At 48.6% G+C, this 21,369-nt stretch overlaps 1 protein-coding gene across 1 annotated transcript in view; it reads right to left on the reverse strand.

Annotated features, from left to right (window-relative positions):
* Positions 1-6,064: 6,064 nt before the first annotated feature.
* DSCAML1 (DS cell adhesion molecule like 1) overlaps positions 6,065-21,369 on the reverse strand; it is a 343,723-nt gene continuing 328,418 nt past the window's right edge. The window contains exons 20-32 of the mRNA XM_054592323.1: positions 20,275-20,428; positions 16,727-16,844; positions 16,198-16,361; positions 15,786-15,884; positions 14,899-15,087; positions 14,156-14,443; positions 12,429-12,584; positions 10,392-10,422; positions 10,134-10,252; positions 9,687-9,839; positions 8,916-9,110; positions 8,089-8,400; positions 6,065-6,540 (exon numbers count right to left, since the gene is read on the reverse strand). Of these exons, the coding sequence (XP_054448298.1) occupies positions 6,065-6,540; positions 8,089-8,400; positions 8,916-9,110; positions 9,687-9,839; positions 10,134-10,252; positions 10,392-10,422; positions 12,429-12,584; positions 14,156-14,443; positions 14,899-15,087; positions 15,786-15,884; positions 16,198-16,361; positions 16,727-16,844; positions 20,275-20,428 (2,454 nt within the window). The remainder of the gene's footprint in view (positions 6,541-8,088; positions 8,401-8,915; positions 9,111-9,686; positions 9,840-10,133; positions 10,253-10,391; positions 10,423-12,428; positions 12,585-14,155; positions 14,444-14,898; positions 15,088-15,785; positions 15,885-16,197; positions 16,362-16,726; positions 16,845-20,274; positions 20,429-21,369) is intronic.

Raw genomic sequence — 21,369 nt, forward strand, 5'->3', positions numbered from 1 at the left:
AACTATAAGACATTGATGAAAGAAGTTGAGGAAGGCACAGATAAGTGGAAAGGTTACTCTGTGTTCATAGATTGGAAGAGTTAATATCATGAAAATGTCCATACTATCCAAAGCAATCTATGGATTCAGTGTGATCCCTATCAAAATTCCAATGGAAATAAAATAAACGATCCTAAAATTTGTTTGGAACCACAAAAAATCCCCAAAGTCAACTTAATCTTGAGAAAGAAGAACAAAGCTGGAGGTGTCACACTCTCTGATTTCAAACTATATTACAAAGCTATAGTAATTAAATTATAATTATGGCCATAAAATAGACACATATATTGATGTAACAAAATAGAAAGCCCAGAAACAAACCCACATATATATGGTCAATTAATTTACGATAAAGGAGCCAAGAAAATATATTGGGAAAAGTACAGTCTCTTTAACAAATGGTGTGGGAAAACTGGATCACTATCTTATACCATACACAAAGATTAACTCAAAATAAATTGAAGTCTTGAATATAAGACCTGAAACCATAAAGCTTCTAGAAGAAAACATAGGTGGTAAGCTCCTTGACATTGGTCTTGGTGTTGACTTTTTGGATCTGACTCCAAAAACAAAAGCAACAAAAGCAAAAATAAACAAGTGGGACTACATTTAACTAAAAAAGCTTTTGCACAGCAAAGGAAACAATCAACAAAATGAAAAGACAACCTACTGAATAGAAGAAAATATTTGCAAATCATATATCTGATAAGAGGTAATATCCAAAATATATAAAGAAGTCATACAATTCAATAGGAAAAAACCCAAAACAATTGGATTAATAAATGGGCAAAAGATCTGAATAGACATTTTTCCAAAGAAGACATACAGATGGCTAATGGGTACATGAAAAGATGCTTAACATCATTGAACGTCAGGGACATGCAAATCAAAATCACAACGTGATATGACCTCATACCTGTTTCAATGACCATTACCACAACAGACAAACAAACAAAAAAGCAAAAACAAGAAATAAGTGCTGGCAGTGGTGTAGAGAAAAGAGAATGCAGAACACTTGCACACTGTTGGTGGGAATGCAGACTGGTGCAGCCACTGTGGAAAACAGTATGAATGTTCCTCAGAAAGTTGAAAAATACAACCACCATATGAAATGGCAATCCCACTTCTGGGTATTTATCGAAAGAAAATGAAAACACTTCATTCAAAAAGATACCTGCACCCCATGTTCATAGAAGCATTATTTACAATAGCCAAGAGATGAATGCAACCCAAGTGCTCATCAATAGATGACTGGATAAAGAAGATACGGTATATACAAACAATGGAATACTATTTAGCCACACAAAAGGAGGAAATCTTGCCATTTTTGAAAACATGAATTGAGCTTAAGGGCATTATGCTGAGTGAAATAAATTAGACAGAGAAAGACATATACTGTATGGTCTCACGTGTAGAATTTAAAGAAACAAAAGCAAAACAAAAACTAAGCTCATCGTTATAGAAAACAGATTGCTGGTTGCTGGGGAAGGGCTTGAGGTTGGGCAAAAACAGGTGAAGGGGTTAAAAGGTACACACTTCCAGTTATAAAATCAGTAAGTCATGGTGATATAATGTACAGCATGGCGAGTATAGCTAATAACACTGTATCACATATTTGAAGGTTGCTGAGAGAGTAAATCTTAGAAGTCCTCATTATAAGAAAAAAAATTTGTTTATAACCGTGTGCGGTGACAGATGTTAACTAGACTTGCTGTGGTTACCATTTCCCAATGTACACAAATACTGGATCATCATGTTGTACACCTGCAACTAATGTTATTGTCAATTATACGTCAATAAAAAATAAGTTAAAATTTGACAGAAACGACAAGAAAAAGGCAGAGCAATGTATCCCTTGTCACCATGGTATTCATACACATCTCTTTAAACTGTACTCAAATTTCAAATAAAAGCAAGAGTGGTCTTGCTTCTGTTTACCATGCTAGTACTATCCCATGTGCCATCTTACAAACATGCTAACCCTCTCCCTAAAACAGGATAAAAAAAATCTATTTTTCAAAAAAAGGTCAAAATGGTAAATTTTATGTTGTATATCCTTTACCACAATAAAAATAAGACTCCAAAACAAATGCCTGGGCTGTACACCCACAAATTGTGATTCAGTTGAGGTTGGTGAGAGCTGGGCTTGTTTTTTTCGGTTTTTCGTGTTTTTGGTTTTGTTTCTTTTTTTAAGAATCTCCTCAGGTGAATCTGATGTGCAGCTAAGTTTGAGGCCCAGTAGTCTAGTAGTCTAGCTCTGGTTCTTGGCAGATGGGGAAGCAGGGCAGTGGTCTCTCAGAAGACCTTTTAGAAGAGAGCTTCTTGAATTTGAATGTACATGCAAATCCTCTGTGGATATTGCTAAACTGCAGATTCTGATCCAGTGGGTCTGGGGTGAGGCCCAAGACTTTGCATTTCTAACAAGCTCCTAGGGGAGGCTAATGCTGCTGGTCTGTGGCTATACCTTGAGTATTAAGGCTCTAAAGCCAGATGGTGGCCTTCTCTGTGGTGGACAAAGTGGAGATCTGGAAAGGAACAAGAAAAGGTTTAAGATGATGGTCTAGATAGGGTTCAGTGAGGAAGAGCAGGAGTTTAATTGATTTGTGAATTAGCTTCTGGGTAAAATTTAAACAGGCAGGTTTGTGGTTCAGCTCAAGAACATGTTGAGATTAGAGATTAGCAGCATATAAAGCTGTGTGGATTTTGCACAAATCTGTCTGAATTTTATAGTAAGGGGTCCAGCTCTGCTGAACACAAGTTATACTGGCTCAAATTTTGCTTCTCTGTTGCCTCTCCAAATCCTTCTTTTCCTACATGGTCCACCTCAGGTCCCAGGCCTTCTCCACAGCTCCCCAGAGATGAGTCCCTCCCTTCTACCACTTCCCCCCCCCAGAATAAAGTACATTATCAGAGCCCAGCATAGTGGCTCACTTTCCTGAATGGGTCACGAACACTTCCACACTGACTGACTTTTTGCAAGTGAGTACAGCTGGTTCACCTGGTCCTGGAGGACTCTTCACCTGGCAACATCCTCGGGACAGAACAGAAATTCAGCCTCTGAACAGAGCAGCACAAGACAGTATGAATTCATCGTCAAGGAATCAGACACTCGAGTTTGACTCTCATCTCCACCTCTCCCTGCTCCTCTAACCTTGGGGGGAGTTTTCAGCTCTTCAGAGCTCCAGCTTTCTCACCTTTCAGATGGAGATTGCAATGCTTACCTCCCAAAGCTGCCAGGAGGTGCCATGAGCCAATGCTCAGCACCTGATATGCACCACAGGGCTCTGTGATGTGCTTTTTCAACAGGGTTGGTGGGTGGCTCCATTTCAGTCCAGCTTCTGGGGACTTGTTCACCCTCTTATGTGGGCCAGACTTGGGGCTAATTTGTATTTTTCCCCCCAGCGTCTAGTATGTAGGGGTGGTGTTGGGGGTGTGGGCTCTCTAAGCCAAATTCTGGGAAGAACCCTCAGGCCTGATCATTGTGCCTGCAAGTTTGGGAGGTGACCTGCAGATCCCATCCTCCCACGATGGAATGGAGCTGGGCTGTCTTCAGGTGTCTGGAATGCAGGGCCTTTTCTCATTATTCTCACTAAGGCCATGAGCTGGTTCTCCTGGTGGATCTTGGCTGTGGGCCCTGCAATGGAGTTTCCCCAGGGGCCCAGGAGTCACCAAGGAGCACATCATCTCTTCCTCTCCTCTTACATTGTCTCCTTATCTTGCAATGTCCCAAAATCACTGGTGGGCTCAGGGAGTGTTTATGGAATGAGCTCCTTTTTGGAAAGTGCTTCTATTAAAGGTCATGTATCTTGGGTATACAGCCCACACTGAGGCACTGACCCAAAGGCACAAACCCCTCCCTTCCTCTCCAACCCTCGGTTCCTTCCCAGTTCCTCTTCTCAGCTGTGGGGGAACAGCAGGTCCCAGACTCACCATCCTTACACATTCCTGATGCACAACTCAGCCTTGCTTGGGGGTGCGGAATTCAGGAATGCTCTTGTATTGGGTTGGCCAAAAAGTCTGTCATGTTTTTCCTTACGATGGCTCTAGTAGTGCTGAGTTGTCTTTAGCTTCATTCAAAACAATTCTGTTAGATTGTATTGTGACAGCTGTCATATCAGTGTGCATTTAAAAAAACGTCAAAATTGGTGGATTTTTGTGTACCCACTTTAATATTGAAGACGGAAGAAGATATGCAACATTTTTGCCATATTATGCTTTATTATTTCAAGAAAAGTAAAAATGCAACTGAAATGAAAAAAAAGATTTGTGCAGAGTATTGAGAAGTGGTGTGACTGATCAATTGTGTCAAAAGTGGTTTGTGAAGTTTCTTGGTACTATTGACATTTGGCCAAATAATCGTTTGATGTGGGACTGTCTTATGCATTGGAAGATGTTTAGCAGCACCTCTGGCCTCTACCCACTAGAAGCCAATAGTGGGAGATAGTTGAAGTACTCAAAATACCAAAATCAATAAAATTATTGGTGAAAATTAAAAATATGTCTTTTATTTTATGGAAAAAACATAACCGAATTTTTGGCCAACACAATACTTCTTAGGTACACCTTCTTTTCACCAGGGGGCTCCACTCATGGTGGAGGGAGGTCCCCGCCGAGACCACAAACTTCATAGTCATGGGCTTTTACTAGTCTCCTGGGTCTTCCCCTTTCTGCCTAGCCAAACCTTCACGTCCTTGGAGGCCCAGCTCACATGCTACCCTGCTATGCTGTGCTTTTAACACTCTCATCAAAAATGGCTTCTCTGCACACCTGCAAGTGGGCGCAGTTCCTTCTACCTGGCAATCTAGTTGCCAGCTCCTCTGAGACCAGGTGAAGTAGGACTCTGGCCTGTTTCTCTTGGCTGAGCTCCATTCCCCCTCCTTCATGAACCCTTTTCACCTCTCTGGCTTCTGATTACTTTACTGCCTCTCCTTTGGGGCTCACCTTGCCCTAACCATCAGCCCAGAGCTTCAGGCTTTGGCCCTGCCTTCTCGGTATATATCATCTTTTCCTACCCTCCCAGCTCATGGGGACCCCTCATATGCCCTAGGTGTTCACTGGTGGTTTGGCACAGCTTTGTTCCTCTGGCTATGCTGCATTCTCCCAGAGGAGAGAAGCTGGTAGACACTCCCAACCTTCATACCAGGCTCCCCAGAGCTCTCACCAAGGTTGCCGCATTTTATATCAATAGATAAGGAAACTGGGTCTCAGAGGGGTTTTGGAGCGTGCTCAAAGCCACACTCTGGTCCCTCTTAGGGCCCAGCACAGATCTGTGATCAGAACAGGTGCTCAAGGATGCCCCCTGGCTAATTGAAAGCCTTTTAAAAAGCTTAATATGCTAAGCGGGAACCCAGGCTTCTCAAAGTCTCTCTATGAGAAATGATGGCCTGGTACAGGGCCTTTCCTTCCTCCCTCCCCATTGGCCCTTGGCAGATGGGAAAAAGCCACCTCGTAGAAACATATCTTTTATTGCACACGGCGCTGGGTCTTTTTTCATAGAAAAAGGTATTAACACATAAGCATCTGCAAATTGAAGCAACTCCTCTGGTTTTCTTGGAACAGTAAAATTGCATGCAGTGTCTCTGAGCTGGGATTTTGGTTTTTGTCAAAACCACCTAGATTGGAGGGAGGGGTAAGGGGAGGGACAAATTGCTGAGTCCTTGTGCCTCTGTCTCAAAATAAGGTTGAGAGAAATATATAGATATATAGCTTGTTGATACGCTCCTACTTTTCTATATATGTATATATCTCTCCACGCATATTTTGTGTGTGTGTTGGGGGGGGGGGGTGCGGTGACTTGTACTGTCAAATTCTTTGTGCCCTGGCTCCATGGAGAAGAAGAAAATAGTTTCATTTGTACAAAAGAGTTCTATGTACAAGCATTCATGACTTGGATTTTTTTTTTTTCATTGTTGGTTGGTTTTTGTCTGCCAGTTTAATATAAATAATTCAGGAAAACAGCCAAGTTGGTGTTTGAGGGCTGGAGGTTCAGACAAGTCCAAGCATAGGGCTGTCTTCTTGCTATGCCCTACACCAGGGTATAGGACTTGGAGTAGGCCCCAGCCCCTTGCTTCTGAGACCGCCCTACTCCCGACGTGCTCATCTCGAGAAGTGAGTCCCTGGAGCCCCCTATTTTGGTGTGTGGGCCCCCGGCCCGCAGAGGCTCGGTGCTAGGGGCTGGAGGGGCAGCGCTGGCTGCAGCAGGGGGCTCAGCGGGGGTAGGACCGGGTGCTGGGGGCACCGTGCCAGCTGGGGGGGCAGGCATGGCCAGAGTCCTCTGAGGTAAGGTGGCTGTGGAGGCAGCGGCAGGGGCCCCTGGGTGTGGGAGGCCCAAGGGCTTGCTGGCAGGGTCCAGAGTCAGGTGGCGAGCCTGGGTGTGATAGGTTCGAGCCAGGTTCCGGATGGAGGCCTCACGGGGTGGAACCACGGGACAGGGCTCACGTCCATCTGCCTTTCGGAAGAAGGCCTCCGACTTGGCATACAGGGGCAGGTTACAGTAGTCACCTGGAATCACAGAGGCAGAGGATGTGAGAGGCAGAGGCCTCTGGGTACCAGCTTGTTCAGCCAACTCCCTGCACCTTCATATTCTTCCTGAACTGGCCCTCCACAGGCTGGGTAGTAAGGACCTCTCTTAGTCTCAGTTTCCATATCTGTGAAATGGGGATAATCACATTACCCTACAGGATTGTTCTAAGTAGTGAATAAGATAAAGTATGGAAAGTTCCTCAACATATGGTGGGCACACACATCAGTTGCTCAATAAACTGATGCTTATTGTTGAATGATCACTATAAATGGTTCAGCTTCAGCTGGAAGAGAACTTGCTTCTGGAGACCAGAACTTCCTGAAAGCTCTGGCTGCTAGAAAGCTCTTTTAACCTTGAGAAGACAAGGATTGTACCTCTTTGACACATCTTACATTGAACCCAATTCTGCCTTCTGACAACCCACAGAACGGGGCCTCCCCCTCTTTCCCATGCAGCCTTTCAGAAGTCTGAGATCAGCTACATGTCCCCCTCTCTCCCCGGTTCCCTCTTCTTCAGGTGGAATTGTCCTTAATTTCTTAAACTCTCTCCTGTCCTGCTCCCTCTGCTCTGTGTGACCCTCCCCTGTGCATGTGCCTCTACCATGTTGACCATGCCAGGTACTTTCCTTAGACGATCTCATTCAGTACCCACCGCCCTTGCCAAAGCTGCCTGCATTTTGCAAGTGAGGAAACTGAGATTCAGAAAGATTAAGTAATTTTCCCAAATTCACAGTTAGAACAGGCTGGGCGCATCATTCAGGGCTTCTAGTCTCCTAAATCCTTGACTTTCTGTTACCCCAGGCTCTTCTTCAGATGACCCCGAGCCCCTCAGGTTAGCATGGTCACTTAGCAAGGCCAGTACTGAGCAGACCAGACTAATGGTTTGACAGTCTTGCAAGCTGTGATCCCAACATCTGCTGAGGCACTCCTCCTCCTATGCCCCTGGGTTATTCTAGACCTGCCCCACCAACCCCAAAGGGCATACGCTCTGGCCAGGCCCCTGCAGTTAGATGGTTCCCAGTCAGTCTAGCTCAGTGCCTCCCCTCACCCCTAGGGGTTCAGCCACCATGGGCTGAGCTGCCAGGATTGCTTCTCTGGGTCTGGATTAAGTTTACGGAGCATTGAGATGAGTGGCCATTGGGCATTTGACCCCACAGGGATCTCTTTTCATCAGTAGCTTCAGATTAAGGGAATGATCACTACTTAATGAGAACCTACTATGTGCCAGGCACAGATATCATTTCTCATTCCCATTGCAACGATGAAAAGTATATGCTATCATTTGCATTTTTATAACTGAGAAAGTTAAGGCCAGAGAGATTAAACGACTTGCCCAAGGTCACAGAGATATTAAAAGGTTGAACCAGGATGTGGACCCGATATGCTTGCTCCCAGGTCCTTGTTCTTTGTGCTACCCTACACTGCCCAGGAGCTCTACTGGATCCGGTGCTGTGAGGGCTAGGCCTAGCCAGGGCTCATGGGGTTAGGCGGCAGGGGACAAGGAGGGAAGGTGGTCTGGACACTCACTCTTGTTGGCCCGGTGAGGGATGGGCACAGCCACATTTTTGCCCCGGTCTGCATCCTGGGGCTTGGGTGGGGAGGCAGTGAAGCGGCAGATGCCAGGCTCCGAGGGTGTGCTCATGGACGTCATGCTGTCGGCATTCTCATTGGTGCCTGTGGTCATCTGGTCAGAGGAGCTGTCAGAGATGAAGCACTCGGTGATCTCAAACTTGGCATGCTGCAGCTGCTCCTCCAGCTTAGCATGCTCATAGGCTCGGGCCAGCTCCTCATAGGTGGAAGAGGCACTCTCAGTGGACACCATGCTGTTCCGTCCTTTGTCTGGGGAGATGGAAGGCATAGAGTTAAGAGGAAATCAGTGGGTTGTGGGAGAAGTGTGTAAATGAGACCAGACTGAGCAGTTTCCCTACCCTAAGCCCAGCCCCCACTGAAAGGCCTGGCTGGTGTACCAGGCTCAGAAAATCCTACTTTCCTACTGTGAAAATAGCAGTGGTGGCAAAACTGGGGTCTTTGACTAACAGAGGGCAAACACCTTTCGTTCTTGAAAATAAGCGACTACCTGGAACACTCAGCCCTTTCTCCAACAAACATCATGTATACTATTTTCTCTGACACTTTGGGGGAGACCAAAATGAAATACTTGACCAGGCAAAGCTCAGCAAAGTCCAGTGTTTTTGTCACAGCCACACAGTGAGTCAGTGGCCAGCTGGAAATGAGCTGACTTGTGTTTTGGAACCCACAGACTGGTGGGTAGGAGTTAGGAAAATGGAAGGTGGAGCTGGAAGAAGGGGGAGTGGGAGAGAGTGAGCAGGACACAGGCTGGGCCCTGCTCTCACCTGTATCTTGGGAGAGACTTGCGCTGTAGCTGTCACTCTCAGTGACCGTGACACCATGCTGAGAGCCCACGGTGCGCCAATCAGAGGTGAGGGTGCGGGCAGGTGTGGAGGCCTGGCACTTGGTCAGAGTCCACTGGCTTGAGTATCGGTTCCGGGTACTGTGGGCTGACTTTACATTCTTCCTGGACACTGGGTCTACACAGAGGAAGCAAGAGCTAGCACCTGCCACCTGAGGGCACTTGGGCTTGGGCAGAGAGGGCAGTGAGGAGCAAGAGAGGAGGCAGAAGCAGCCATAGGACTCCCTTGGGAATGCTGAGCATGCCGCCTTTCCTGACAGCACCAGCTGGGCCCAGAGGAGAGGAGCAAGAGTGTCTAGGCATGGGGGCAGTGGGCAACTTCTTGGTCTTTTCCTCCCACCCTATCTTTTCCTCCAGCCTGGGAAGAAATGCCACCTCTTCTGCTGCATCCCGACTGTGCATCCCTACAGTGCTTGATGTATTTCATTATTATATCTAGAGTGCTAGAGGCAGAACCCTCTCTACATTTCTAGGTAAGGAAACTTAGACTCAGAGGTATAAGGTTAGTTATATGCCCAAGGCCACAGTTATTTAGTGTGCAATCAAGGTATCCAGACTTTAACTCCAGTCTCTTTCAATTCTTCCATGCTCTTCCTCCCTCTTTTTTATCTTTTAAAAAATCACCTATGCCCCCATGCTGTGCCCAAGACACATTGTGTGGAAGGAGGGCTCTCTCCCTGGGGATAATGCATACTGGTGCCTGGCCGGATATCAGACATGTCGATGAGGGGTCCTGTGCTCTGGATGAGGGCTGGGTGGTGCAAAGAGACACCGGTACAGAAACTCTGTGGGTTTACAGCTTGGCTGAACTCAGCATCCGCCACGGGGATGGTGGCCTTGTCATCTCCTGGGGAAAAAAAAAAAAAATCAGTGGCACTCCTCCCCTTTGGGAACCATCTTTAATTCCCAAATTTCTCTTTGTCTTTATCCAATGTTGAGGTCTAGGAAGGCCAGGATAATTCTCCCTTAGACAGAGAAGGAAACAGCCCTTGAGAGAAGCTGCAATGCATTCAGGGTTGTTGATAGGGCTTCAGTTAGAACTCTGGGCACTGCTGTAAAGGCTGGTGTTGCCTTTTGTGTGTTGTAGCCTGGAGAAGCACACTTAGAGCAGGACAGAGAGCTTGTGGCACCTGTTACTCACCCAGTTGCTTGATGCCCTCCTTGTCCTCAATTAGCAGCTGGACCCTGGGGATGTCAATGTGTAGCCGTGGGCCCTGCGGTGGCCCCTTCACAGGGGTGTCAAAACTTCGGTTGTTCTTGCTGTGGGGAGAAGGGCTAGAGGTGGGTGGCTCAGCAGCCATAAGGGGTTGGGGGAGGGGGTTTTGCAAAAACAGTGGGATCTTAGAAGCTTGTCCCCTGCAGAGGGAGAAGAGAGAGGAAGCAGCTATTTGAAACCCACCTTATCAACATTTCTGCCAAACTCTTTGCATCTGCAAAACAGTAGAGAGAGGGGCTGGGTAAGAGTGGAGTTTGAATAGGATGAGAATTGGAAAAGGCATGGGACAAGGTGGGAGAATTGTCTAAATTAGGGCCAAGGCTGATCTTCTGGGAAGAAGAGGAAGAAATGTAGGGACCTCTAAAACAGTCCAAAACATGATAAGGTCTCTCTCCTTCCATTCAGGATTTGGCTCAGGCCTGTTTCCCTTTTCTCAGACTTTTATCTAATAGGAAGGTCTTTCCTAAAGGAGAGGTATATAAAGAACTCCATTTGTTTCCTGAATTGACTCTAGTTGAACGAGACACCAGACTAGGCTGAAAACTTGCACCAGTGGAGGGTCTATGCTTAGTTATCTGTTATGGAGAGGACAGAGTAGAGGATGAAGTAAGGGTGGTCAATTGGCAGCCCCAGATGACTGTCAACCAAGAGGCTTCCCTTCCTCCTCTAGGGCATCTATCCCCTAAAAATTCCATGGATAGATTTAGGGGTCCCTGCTTTGTTTCAGAGGGGTCTTGAATAGGATTAGGACACGCAGGTTAAAAATTGATGAGAGAGAGGAAAACGTCCTGGTTAATCCATTAGACCCCTGATAACCAAGAATGATTTGTCCAAGTGAATCTAGTTGCACAGACGCCTCCAAGCATCTGACTGCCACCCATTTATTCACTTATTCATTCATTATTGATCCAAACACCTGTCAATCCACCCATCCAACTATTTACACACTCATCTACTCACTTATCCAACTATTCATCCACCATCCACCAATTTAACTATCCAACCCTCCATCTATTCAGCCATCAACCAATCTGACTATCTCTCCAACCATCCATCCAATTATGCATACATCTATTCAACCATTCATCCAAACACCCATTCATCCACTTATTCATTTAACTTCTAACCACCTCTCCATCCTATCATCCACCTATCCATCCAAACATACATCTATACATCCAAGCATTCATTCAACCGCCTATCCATCCATGCATCCACGCATCCATCTATCCATCCATTCATCCATCCATCCACTCTTCCATCCATCTATCCATACAACCACCAATTAATTCAACCATCTATCCATCACACCTTTTATTCAACCATCCTTCCATCTATACAGTTTTCCATCCAACCATCCAATCATCTAACCATCCACCCAGCCATCTAACCACTCATCCACTCAATCATCCATCCATCTATTCATCCATCTGTCCAATAACCATCCAATCGTCATTTGAACTATCTGTTCATCTATTCATCCAACTCCTAAACCCTAGGCAGTGTTAGTCTTCTGTGCTACTATTGTGCCCTGGCTTCTCAAATGACACTGTAAACTCTATAAAGGCATGGATTGTTCCTTCATTTATCTTTTTATTTCCAATGTCTGGCATATCTATAATACAGTAGACACTCAATAAGTGTTTTCCAAATGAGTGTGAACATTTATTAATCAACTAATAAGTGCCAGACACTGTACAAACCAAGGCAAATCAGACTCATTCATGCTAGACTGCACTATTTGGTATTAGGAGAGGTGATGATATTCAAAATATTTAAAAACTGATGTGGCATGGAAACTCTCCATTCAGAACTGATCAAGGCCCTAGAGAACACCTGCAGGCACACTCATTAGTGGCTGGGTCCTAGGAAAGTCCCAGGAATCCTGTGTGAGAGAATGGCACACCCATGGTGCAGGAAGCAACATCTATTTACCAATCAACATGGAAATGTTTAAATCTTTTAACAAACATTATGGCTTTACCAGTGTGAACCTCTAAAAGTTAGCCCTAGTTAGGACAGGCACAAAGTCCTGGGGCATATAGGAGCAGGCAGTGAATACTAGGGAGGTTTTAGAAGGTTGGTGTGGTGGCTCGCTTTTCAAGGGGACATGGGCACTCTCTCTTGTCCAGAAGGGGATGTGAGCCAGTGGTAGGTGGCCAGTGGGGCTGGGGGTCAGCACTCCTGCCCAGGAAGCCCACAGGAAGGAAACTCCCCCACCTCGGAGCCGCTTCAGTCGCTTCTCCTTCCTCTTCTTTCGTACAATGAAGAGCAGAGCTACTCCCAGCGTAGCCAGGATCACTGGGCAGCCAATAGTGAACAGCTTCTTCACGTCATCCCCCTCGCCTTGAGCAGATTTGATGGGAGGGATGGTGCCTGAACGGGGGTGAAGAAGGGAGCCAGCTGTTCCTTATGAGTTAGGTGCTATGCAGATTCCCATGGGCGAAGGAGCCCTTTGACCTTCCTTGTTGCCCTTGTTCTCACCCTGACCTCCACTTCTTGGTACAGAGCTCCTCCCCACCCCTCGGCTCCCACAAATTCTGGTCCCATCAGGACAGCCAGGAACAGTTGGGTAGTTTTTACACTATATTTTGATACTAATGACTTCCTGGGCCTGTTATAAAATTATCCTGAAGTCTGTCAGAGAGTCTCTTGACTGTTGGAGTCACCCCTCCCATGGGCAATATCGGCTTGCCTTGGGTCTCATGCCTGCAGGGAGACAATGATACAATTTCCTGCTGACAGCCCTCTGCCAAAGCCTGATCTTTGCCTATTTCAAAGCCTCATCTAAGAGTCATCTCCTTCATGAAGCCTTTCCTGTTTGAGCCCATCCCCTTCTGATATCACTTCATTCTGTTTCCTTAACACATAGTAGACTTAATTTTAGCTTGTGATATTGGGTCTCTATGAATGCAGCCTTCTGTGAACCTTTAATGTTGCATGTGTGTGTGTCCATGTGTACACACATATGTAGTTGTATGTGCATGTGTGTGCATGCACTGTGTGAGATGTCCCTATGTGACAGGCTCCAGTTAGTGCTCACCAAATATCCATATGCTCATCTACATTTCCCAGCTTCTGGGTAGTTAGATTAGAACCATGTTACTAGTTCTTTTTTTAAAAAAGATTTTATTTGTTTATTTTTAGACAGAGGAGAAGGAAGAGAGAAAGAGGGACAGAAACATTAATTAGTGGCCTTTCACATGCCCCCAGTCAGGGACCTGGCCCACAACCAGGCATGTACCCTAACTGGGAATGTGACCTTTTAGTTTGTGGGACAACACCCAGTCCACTAAGCCACAGCAGTCAGGGCCTATGTGACTAGTTCTGGACAACAGAGTGTGAATAAAAGTCATGAGTATCACTTCCTGGCCAAGGCACTTAAAGAATTTGTGTGCCTCTCCTATCTCTCTCTTTTTGGTGATCTTGGAAGTTACAGGTTCAAGATGACAGATCTAAAAGATGGTAGCCAGCTAACCCTCATGACACTTTATGAGGGCAGGAAACAAATCTTTATTGGATTTAGCCGTGGAACTTTTCATGTCTCTCTCATACTGCAGCACAGGCTCTCTCATCCTGCCTAATATACCATATTAGCAGAGGGTTCGTAGAGGGCAGGACCTCAGCTGCATCTCCACCTCCCTCTCTGTCTCTCTGAAGTAATGGACAGCAAGGCTCGTGCCTTAAAAGACCTTCTATCTTTAGTATTATAACCTTGTCTGCCTATCTCTGTTGACCACTATTGCATCTGACTACTTACCTGCCTGCCTACCAATCTGTTGCTTCATTTGCCTGCTTATCCACCTGTCAGCCTTTCTCCCAACTGTCGTCCTGCTGATTTATGTATTTGTTTGTCGCTCTCTTTGTGTGCCTGCCTCCCTGCCAGCTTCCCTGGCAGCACCTTGCTCCAGCATCTGTGCTGCTCCCTCCCACCCCCTCTGACTCACTGCCATCGTAGTCCAGAGTGGCGAACTGGGCTGTCTCATTGCCGCAGCCAGCACTGTTGCAAGCCCTCATGCGTAGCTCATACCATGTGGCCTCTCGCAGTTCAGTCAGAAATACCTCCCCAGAGGTGTTGGCCCGGAGACCCTGCCAAGCCCAGGTGCCCTTGGGCCGGTACTCCAGTCCAATGGCTGTGATAGGGCAGCCCCCATTGTTCCAGCCCTGTAGGTTAAGCCGAGCATGTGTGGAGTTGATGTGAGTGAAGAGATGCTGGTCTTTGCTGAAGGAGGGCTCTGGGGGCCAGAAGGAGAGAGAGAGAGAGAGAGGTTAGAGAGACTGAGGGGAAGGGATTCATTAATCTGGGCTGTAAAGGGCTCCCTGGGGGCCCCCGAGACTGCAGCGGCTCCAGGGGTGTCAGTGGTTGACCCTGGGGAACAGAGGAGGAGTACAGGTGGGAAAGACCTGGAGAGAAGGCTTCAGCAAAGGAGGAGGACAGAAGCAGGAAGAAGGGAGAGAAGGGATAAAAATCTGCCACCCACAGTAGGAAAGTGGGACTGGCTTTTCCTACTGTGATTTGTCCAGATGTTGCAGTGATGGGACTTAGGTTGAGCCTCTCCCTTTAGCCTCTTGCTTCCCTGCACCATCCTTCCCTATCCTTGCCATCTTCCACCCCTTGTCCTGAACTTTTCTCCCCCCACTCCTCCTCCCTGGGCACATCTCCTCCCACATCCCTGTCCTCAGGCCTCACCCCGCCCATGGGTCTTGGCCTCGATGATCTCGCTGATACGCCCGGAGCCCACACTGTTCTTGGCCGCCAGCTTCACCTTGTACCATGTGCCACACTTGAGACTGTCCAGCTTGAAGGCCCGCTCGCTGGAGCTGATGAACACGTCCTTCCACTCCTCGCTGTGGTCCACCGAGTACTGCAGCACGAAGCCTGCCCGGGAGGTTTGCCTGGCTCAGGTGGGCAGGGTGGGGCCAAGAGTACCTGACAGGCATCACGGGGGTGGGCTCTGGGCAGGGGGCAGAATCGGGCCTTTGGTCATTGGCAGGGGCAGATGCGTGTTAGAGGCAAAACTGGAAGAACCTCAGGTGAGTTTTACTGGTCTCTCTTCAGTTCTTGTGTTACGGTTCAGAAGCCAAGGTGGGGAGGGGAGCAGAACACCAGGGTTTTGAGGCTTAAAAGAGATCCTATTTAGACCTCAGTGCTCCACATGTGGCCCCATGACAGCAGCACTGTGTGACTCTCACTGAGTGCCTTTTAGACATGCAAAGTCTCAGCCCCCACCAAAGCCCTTCTGAAGCAAATCTTCTTACAAGATCCCCTGGTGGTTTGTATGCATGTTCAAGCTTGGGAAGGACTCATCCAGTAGTTTGTCCACTTCTACAGATTTAGAAACTGAGGCCCAGAGAAGAAAATGACTTCTTCAGGTTTGCATGGCTTTCTAGGGGTGTTCTAAAGCTCAGAAGCCTAGGCTGATACACTTTTCATGGCACTTGGGTAATTCCCTTGTGGTTTGAATTGAAACCCCCATCACTTCCTGGGCATTATGGGGACAAGTGGTAGGAGTGGGTGAAGCCCCCGGACCTAGATTCCTTCCCCTGCCTACCCCTCCTCATCCGAATCCCTCTTACCTCGGATGGAGCTGCCCCCATTGTCACCTGGAATCCAGGTCAGAGTGATGGACGAAGCAGAGGTTTTGGAGACAGTGAGGCGGGGCTGGTCCGGGGGAACTGTGAGGGGAAAGCCATTGGCCCTCACCACAAGGTTTGACTTCTGATGATGGGGGTGCTTGGGGGTATCCCAATGGGAAGGAGGATAAGGGACTGGCTTTCCCACTTTCTAGGTGCTCTCCTCACTCCTGCTCATTCTCCCTGCCCTGCCTGTTTCCTCATTCATTTGGCACCTCTGTTCCACTGAGATTCGGTCTTCCTGGTGGTAGGTCTTTTTCTCCCATTTAGAAACCCTCTTTCTCACATGATCGAAGTTCTACCCCTTCTCCATCACTGCCCTGACCCGAGCCCCACCTGTCGTGCGGGGGCTCACCTTGCACGAGAAGGTTGACGATGATGGTGTCAAAGCCCCCAGTGTTGGTGGCCGTGCAGGTATAGTAGCCTGAGTCCTCAGCCTTCACAGCACGCAGCAGCAAAGTGCCATTGGTATGGATGAGCCGGTGCCCATCCATGGACACAGGGATGGCTGAGTCTTCGCTGTGGGAGGTATGGATTTTAGCAAGCATCCCCTCACCCAGGGCCTCCCCCAAGTCTGTAGGCAAATTGATCTGAGAACAGAGGGAGGCTTGCCAGGGGTCTCTGGATTCTTGGGTCTTACTTTGGACTTCCTGGGGGGTATCAAGCAACCTTGGCCTTTTAACCATCCAGGCAAGGGAGATCCTGGACTCCCAACAGAGGGGTATCAGGGAGGCTAGTCCTGCTTCTGAGAGTGGTAGCTGTGTACCCAGGGCACCCACAGGGCCAAGCCAGCAGGAAGGAAGGGACACTGACACTCTTCTTCATGAGTCTTTCATTATGCTTCTCTCTGCGGGTCACCCGTCCTTCAAGGGTCCCACACATACCTGTCCTTGGTCCACTTCACAGCTGGGGCTGGATCTCCTACTGAATTGCAAGGCAGCCGGACATCTTTCATCCAGGGTGTTGTTACGGTGCCCCCAAATGAGATGATCTTTGCTGGGGCTACAAGGAAGAGAGGATAAGGGCCACCCCACTTCTACACCCAGTGTTGCCTTTGCCCCATTTCTGAGGGCTCCCTTAATTTCATGTAAAGTCCTTCCTCTCCTACCTGACCTCTACCTTGGACTTGGGGTTGGGAGTGCATGGAATTTCAAGTGGGAGTGCTTGATTCAACAAACATTTATCAAATGCCTCTTATGGGTCAACTATCACATGAAACTCTGAGGATTCTCAAAATGAATATAATGTATTACCTGTCCTCAAGTTGCTGATTGTTCAAGAGAGAGGTACTTAAAAAAAGTCATTACAGGTGAAAAATACTATGGTGGGGGTAGGTACAAGTCCTCATGGGAGTACAAAGAATGGGGAGGGAACTGGGCTGTTCAGTGGTGGTGGAGATGAAGACCAGGGGAGGCTTTAGACTCTTGAAGGCTAAGAAGTTCACTATGCAGAGAAGGAAAGGCATATTAGGAAGAGGAAACAGCACTGAGAGGAATGGAGGACTGAATCATATGGCAAGTGTGTGGGTCTGCAAATACTTGGTTGGGGTGACCAAAGCCCAGGGTGAGCAAAGGGGGACAGGCAAAAGTAGGGCTGGAGGGGTGAGCAGGAGTACAAACATGGGGGTGCTCTGCTGGCAGAACAAGGAGGCGGGACTTCCTCTTGAGGTCATGAGGAGCCACTAGGGGCTTATAAGTAAGTAGTGACACGTTCAAAGTCAAGTTTTAGACCAACCCCTGGCTACTTGCAGAGGAGGGCTTGGTGTGGTTGGTCCTGAAGGATGGACGTAGGCCAGAGACAAGATGGCGGTTGGAGTGCAGGTGAAGGTGGTGGTGGGGGATGTGGAGATGGGGAGCTCAGGACAAGAACTGCCCTGACTCAGGGTCTGCCTGGTTTCCGGGGAAGAGATGGAAGGGGACGAGAGGATGACTGCTGGGACTCCAGTTTGGCCAGCTTGGTGGGTGATGGTGTCCTTGTTGAGACAAGACATGGGGGAGGAAGAGTGGGGTAGGCAGGAGAGTTGGGAGGACCGCCTCATGCTGAGCCCAAAGTACCTGGGAACACCTAGAGGGGCAGCTAGAAAAGAGCTGGGTATAAATGTTGTGGAATATAAGAGAGACGGCTGGACCCCAGACACTGATGTGGGAGTCAGCAGAGTGACTGAGGTCACCAGGAACAGATGTAGATTGACAGAAAAGTGGCAAAACTCTGGAGTCAACACACATAGTCCCAGAGGAGAAAGGAATGCCCTTGGGTGTGGAGCGAGGGTGGACCTGAGCACGCTGAGAGGACCGGCAGGTACAAGCAGCATCCCGGAAAGCAAGGGAGGCAAAAATGTCAGGGGTCCAGCAAGAAGGTAATCCTGTCATGTACCTCATGGTTCCAGGCCTACCAGTAGAAGTCTTAACCAAGTGACTGAGTGCTTCAGAGGGCCAGAGACAGGGTTCTCCTAAGCCAAGTGTTCCTTCTTGGGGAGATAGAAGATATAAGGTGGTCAAGGAACCAATGTTTATCCCTGGCTGGTGTGGCTCACTGGACTGAGCGCTGGCCTGCGAACCAAAGGGTCACTCGTTCAATTCCCAGTCAGGGCACATGCCTGGGTTGCTGGCCATGTCCCTAGTAGGGGTGCTGGAGATGCAACCACACATTGATATTTCTCTCCCTTTCTTCTTCCCTTCCCCTCTCTAAAAATAAATAAATGAAATCTTAAAAAAAAAGGAAGCAATGTTTAGAAGTTTTGGGCAGGAAATGGAGGAAATGTTCCTCTTCTATGAGGGCAGTGCTGGAGCCCTGGGCTTTGGGAGAGTAGGAAGGTCTGGAGGAACGTCAGGGGAGAAGTAAAAGGGCAGCTTGTGGCAGTGGAGGTCTGTTTTGTGGCTGGAAAGACTTGGACAGAGCAGAGAGGCCCAAGTTAAGGTGGCTTCTTCTGGGGTCACAGAGAGTATCAGGGGCCTTGGCGAGAGCACCACATTCTCTAGAGACCTGGTTTCTGGACCTGATTCTACCACATGGCTGGGGTGGCTCCCTGAACTTGTCTGGATCTTGGTGCATGCGTGTGGCTGGGGGTGGGGAGCAGCAATGCTTGTCCCTCCCGCCTCACAGGGCTGCTGTGAACACAGAATAGGAAGATGTGTAAATGTGTTCTAGGAAGTACAAAGTCCTCTGGGGATGTTCTATTGCATGCCCACAGGACAAGGGGCCAGCTTTTTGCCAAAACACTCCATCTCTCAGACCCTGTCTCTGGACCCCAGTGCCAGGTGTCCTGGGAAGACTGTAGGCTCTCAGCCCATTTCCTCCTGAAGGAAAGGAATTTAGGAGAGGGGGATGGTAGTGTCTTTGGGAAGAAGGGTCAGGGGAGGTTAGAAACACTGAGGCCATGTGGGAAGAGCTCTGACTCGGAGCCAGAAGAGCCAGCCCATCACTAACAGCTGCTTGCAGGCCATGCATTGCTGCTGAGTGCTCCACTGTAAATAGGATAACAAGCCCCACTAACAGGGCCTGTGGAGACCCCTGGTTCACTGCAGTCCCTGAGTGTGTGCTTGCTGAGTCTGAGACTGTGTCAGGGGAAGGCTGAGGCCTCCTGTGTCCCAACTAAACTCCCCCTTCTTTCAGCCCCATTTGAGGTCTGGTCCTGGGGCCTGGGCTAGAGAGTCAGCTGGTTGTGGGAGGAGGTAGGGCCATGAGGAGAAGCCCAGGACAGCCCAGCTCCAAAGTAGAGGACCGGACTTCAAAGGTGTGTGTGGCTAAGCCCAGCCCCAGGGTGGGCACAGAGGGTGGCCTAGCAGCTCTGTGTGGCTGCCTCAGTCTTATTGCAGCCTCAGAACTGTCATTCCCTGTAAAGTGGGGTACATGAATGTCGCGGTCAGGGATTCAGTGCGGTGCTCCCTAAGGCCAAGCATAGTCTAATTCACCCTGTGTGTACCTCTGGCCCAGAGCCTCCTTCATGATATGCACTCTCTAATGACAGTTATGAAGGAGCCAGCAATCAGTGGGGTCCCCTTTGCTTGAGGTGTCCAGGCTTCGGGATGAGGGGGCTCTCCTCACAGCTCTCTGCTCTGTGGAAGCAGTATACCTGGCCTCAGCCCCCTCTGGAGTTGAGCATTGGGACAAAGGGTCCTTTGAGGATAGAGGGGGGCTAAATCCCCCTTCTTTCAACCCCAGAGTAGAGTTTGAAGTGGGGGCCCCGGGGTGCACAATGCCTAGCAGCCTCTTGGTATCAGTGCTGCTTAGAGACTGTTGTGAGGCTTTCTGGGCGTCAGAGGGCAGCAGAGACCCAGTCTTGGTGGATGCTGGGGGCAGCCGAGTGGGAAGAGCTCCTCAGACAGGGTGGAGGGAGGCATGCCCCTGTTTGTGGAGCACCAGAATTCTAGAAGGGAGCTTCTGGGAGCTTCTGGGAGCTTCTGTCCCTCTGTCCCAGGCCCAAGCTCCTCACCCTTGCCAGCAGGCTCGATGGTGACCTTCTCACTGCTGTTGCCCCGGCCGGCAGAGGTGACAGCAGCCACCCACAGCAGGTACTGCTGCCCTCGGTTCAGGTGGGCAATCCGGTAGAAGAGCTGCTCTGGACTCGTCTCATACTCGCTGGGAGCCTGTGGGGCAGAGGCATAGACGTACTATGAATCAAGGCCCTCAGGCCTTCAGCCCCTAATGCCAACCTTCCTGGGGACCCTGGGCTCAGAAGAGGTAGTGGGATCTCAGGCTGTGGAAGGGGAGGCAGGATCCTGCCTACTTTGCCCAAAATTTCTGGTTTTGGAGAAACGATGAACAGGGTGTGCCCTGGGCTTGGCCCTGGGAGCTGATAGGTCTGCTTTGGGATATTGCTGGGTCAGCCTCAGTTTACTTCTGACTAATCGAGGTGCTGGCAACTGTGGTTCCCATGCCAGGGAATGTGAGTGTTTTGTTAAGAGCTGGAGGGAGTTGGGAGAAGGTGGAATAGAGGAGGGAGGGTCCCAGTAAAAGCTTCAGAAAGGGAATCTCTGGGAAGAAGCTAAATTACTACGTTTGACTTCCTAGGGTGTAGACAGGCTCCCCAGTCTGTCCCCTCTCAGAGTCACCTCCCAGACTTGCAGGAAGCAAACTCATCCAGGGGATGAAGGGGCGGGAGAGGGAACTAGGAAAGCTTTACCGGGCAACACTTTATTAATGATTATTAGCAGTACAGAACCTGTATATATTTGTGGGTTATATAAATCTATAAATTTTTTTAACCAAATGACAGTTTTGACAAGTTGCCAACAAAACAATATCAGATCCCAGTGGTTTTGCCAGTTGCTTTGATGAAAAGATTATGTTACCTTGGAAACCAGAGGCTCAGATATTGAAATGAATTTGAGAAGCAGCTTTTGATAAGCGCTAGTTTGCAGACCTCCTGTCAGCCTCTTCCCTGGTGCAGGTGGGATGAGGCTGACTTTCATTTTATTTTTTGGTCAGCCGCAGGGAAGGGAAAGGAGGACAGCACTAGAGCCTTTCTGAAATCAGGGCGGAAGTCTAGGGAAGGGAGCCCCTGGAACAGATTGAGGGGCCCTCAAGC

This window comes from Pteronotus mesoamericanus, unplaced genomic scaffold, assembly GCF_021234165.1.
Source record: "Pteronotus mesoamericanus isolate MK-2021 breed Mesoamerican mustached bat unplaced genomic scaffold, CSHL_Meso_final scaffold_36, whole genome shotgun sequence".
NCBI lineage: Eukaryota > Metazoa > Chordata > Mammalia > Chiroptera > Mormoopidae > Pteronotus > Pteronotus mesoamericanus.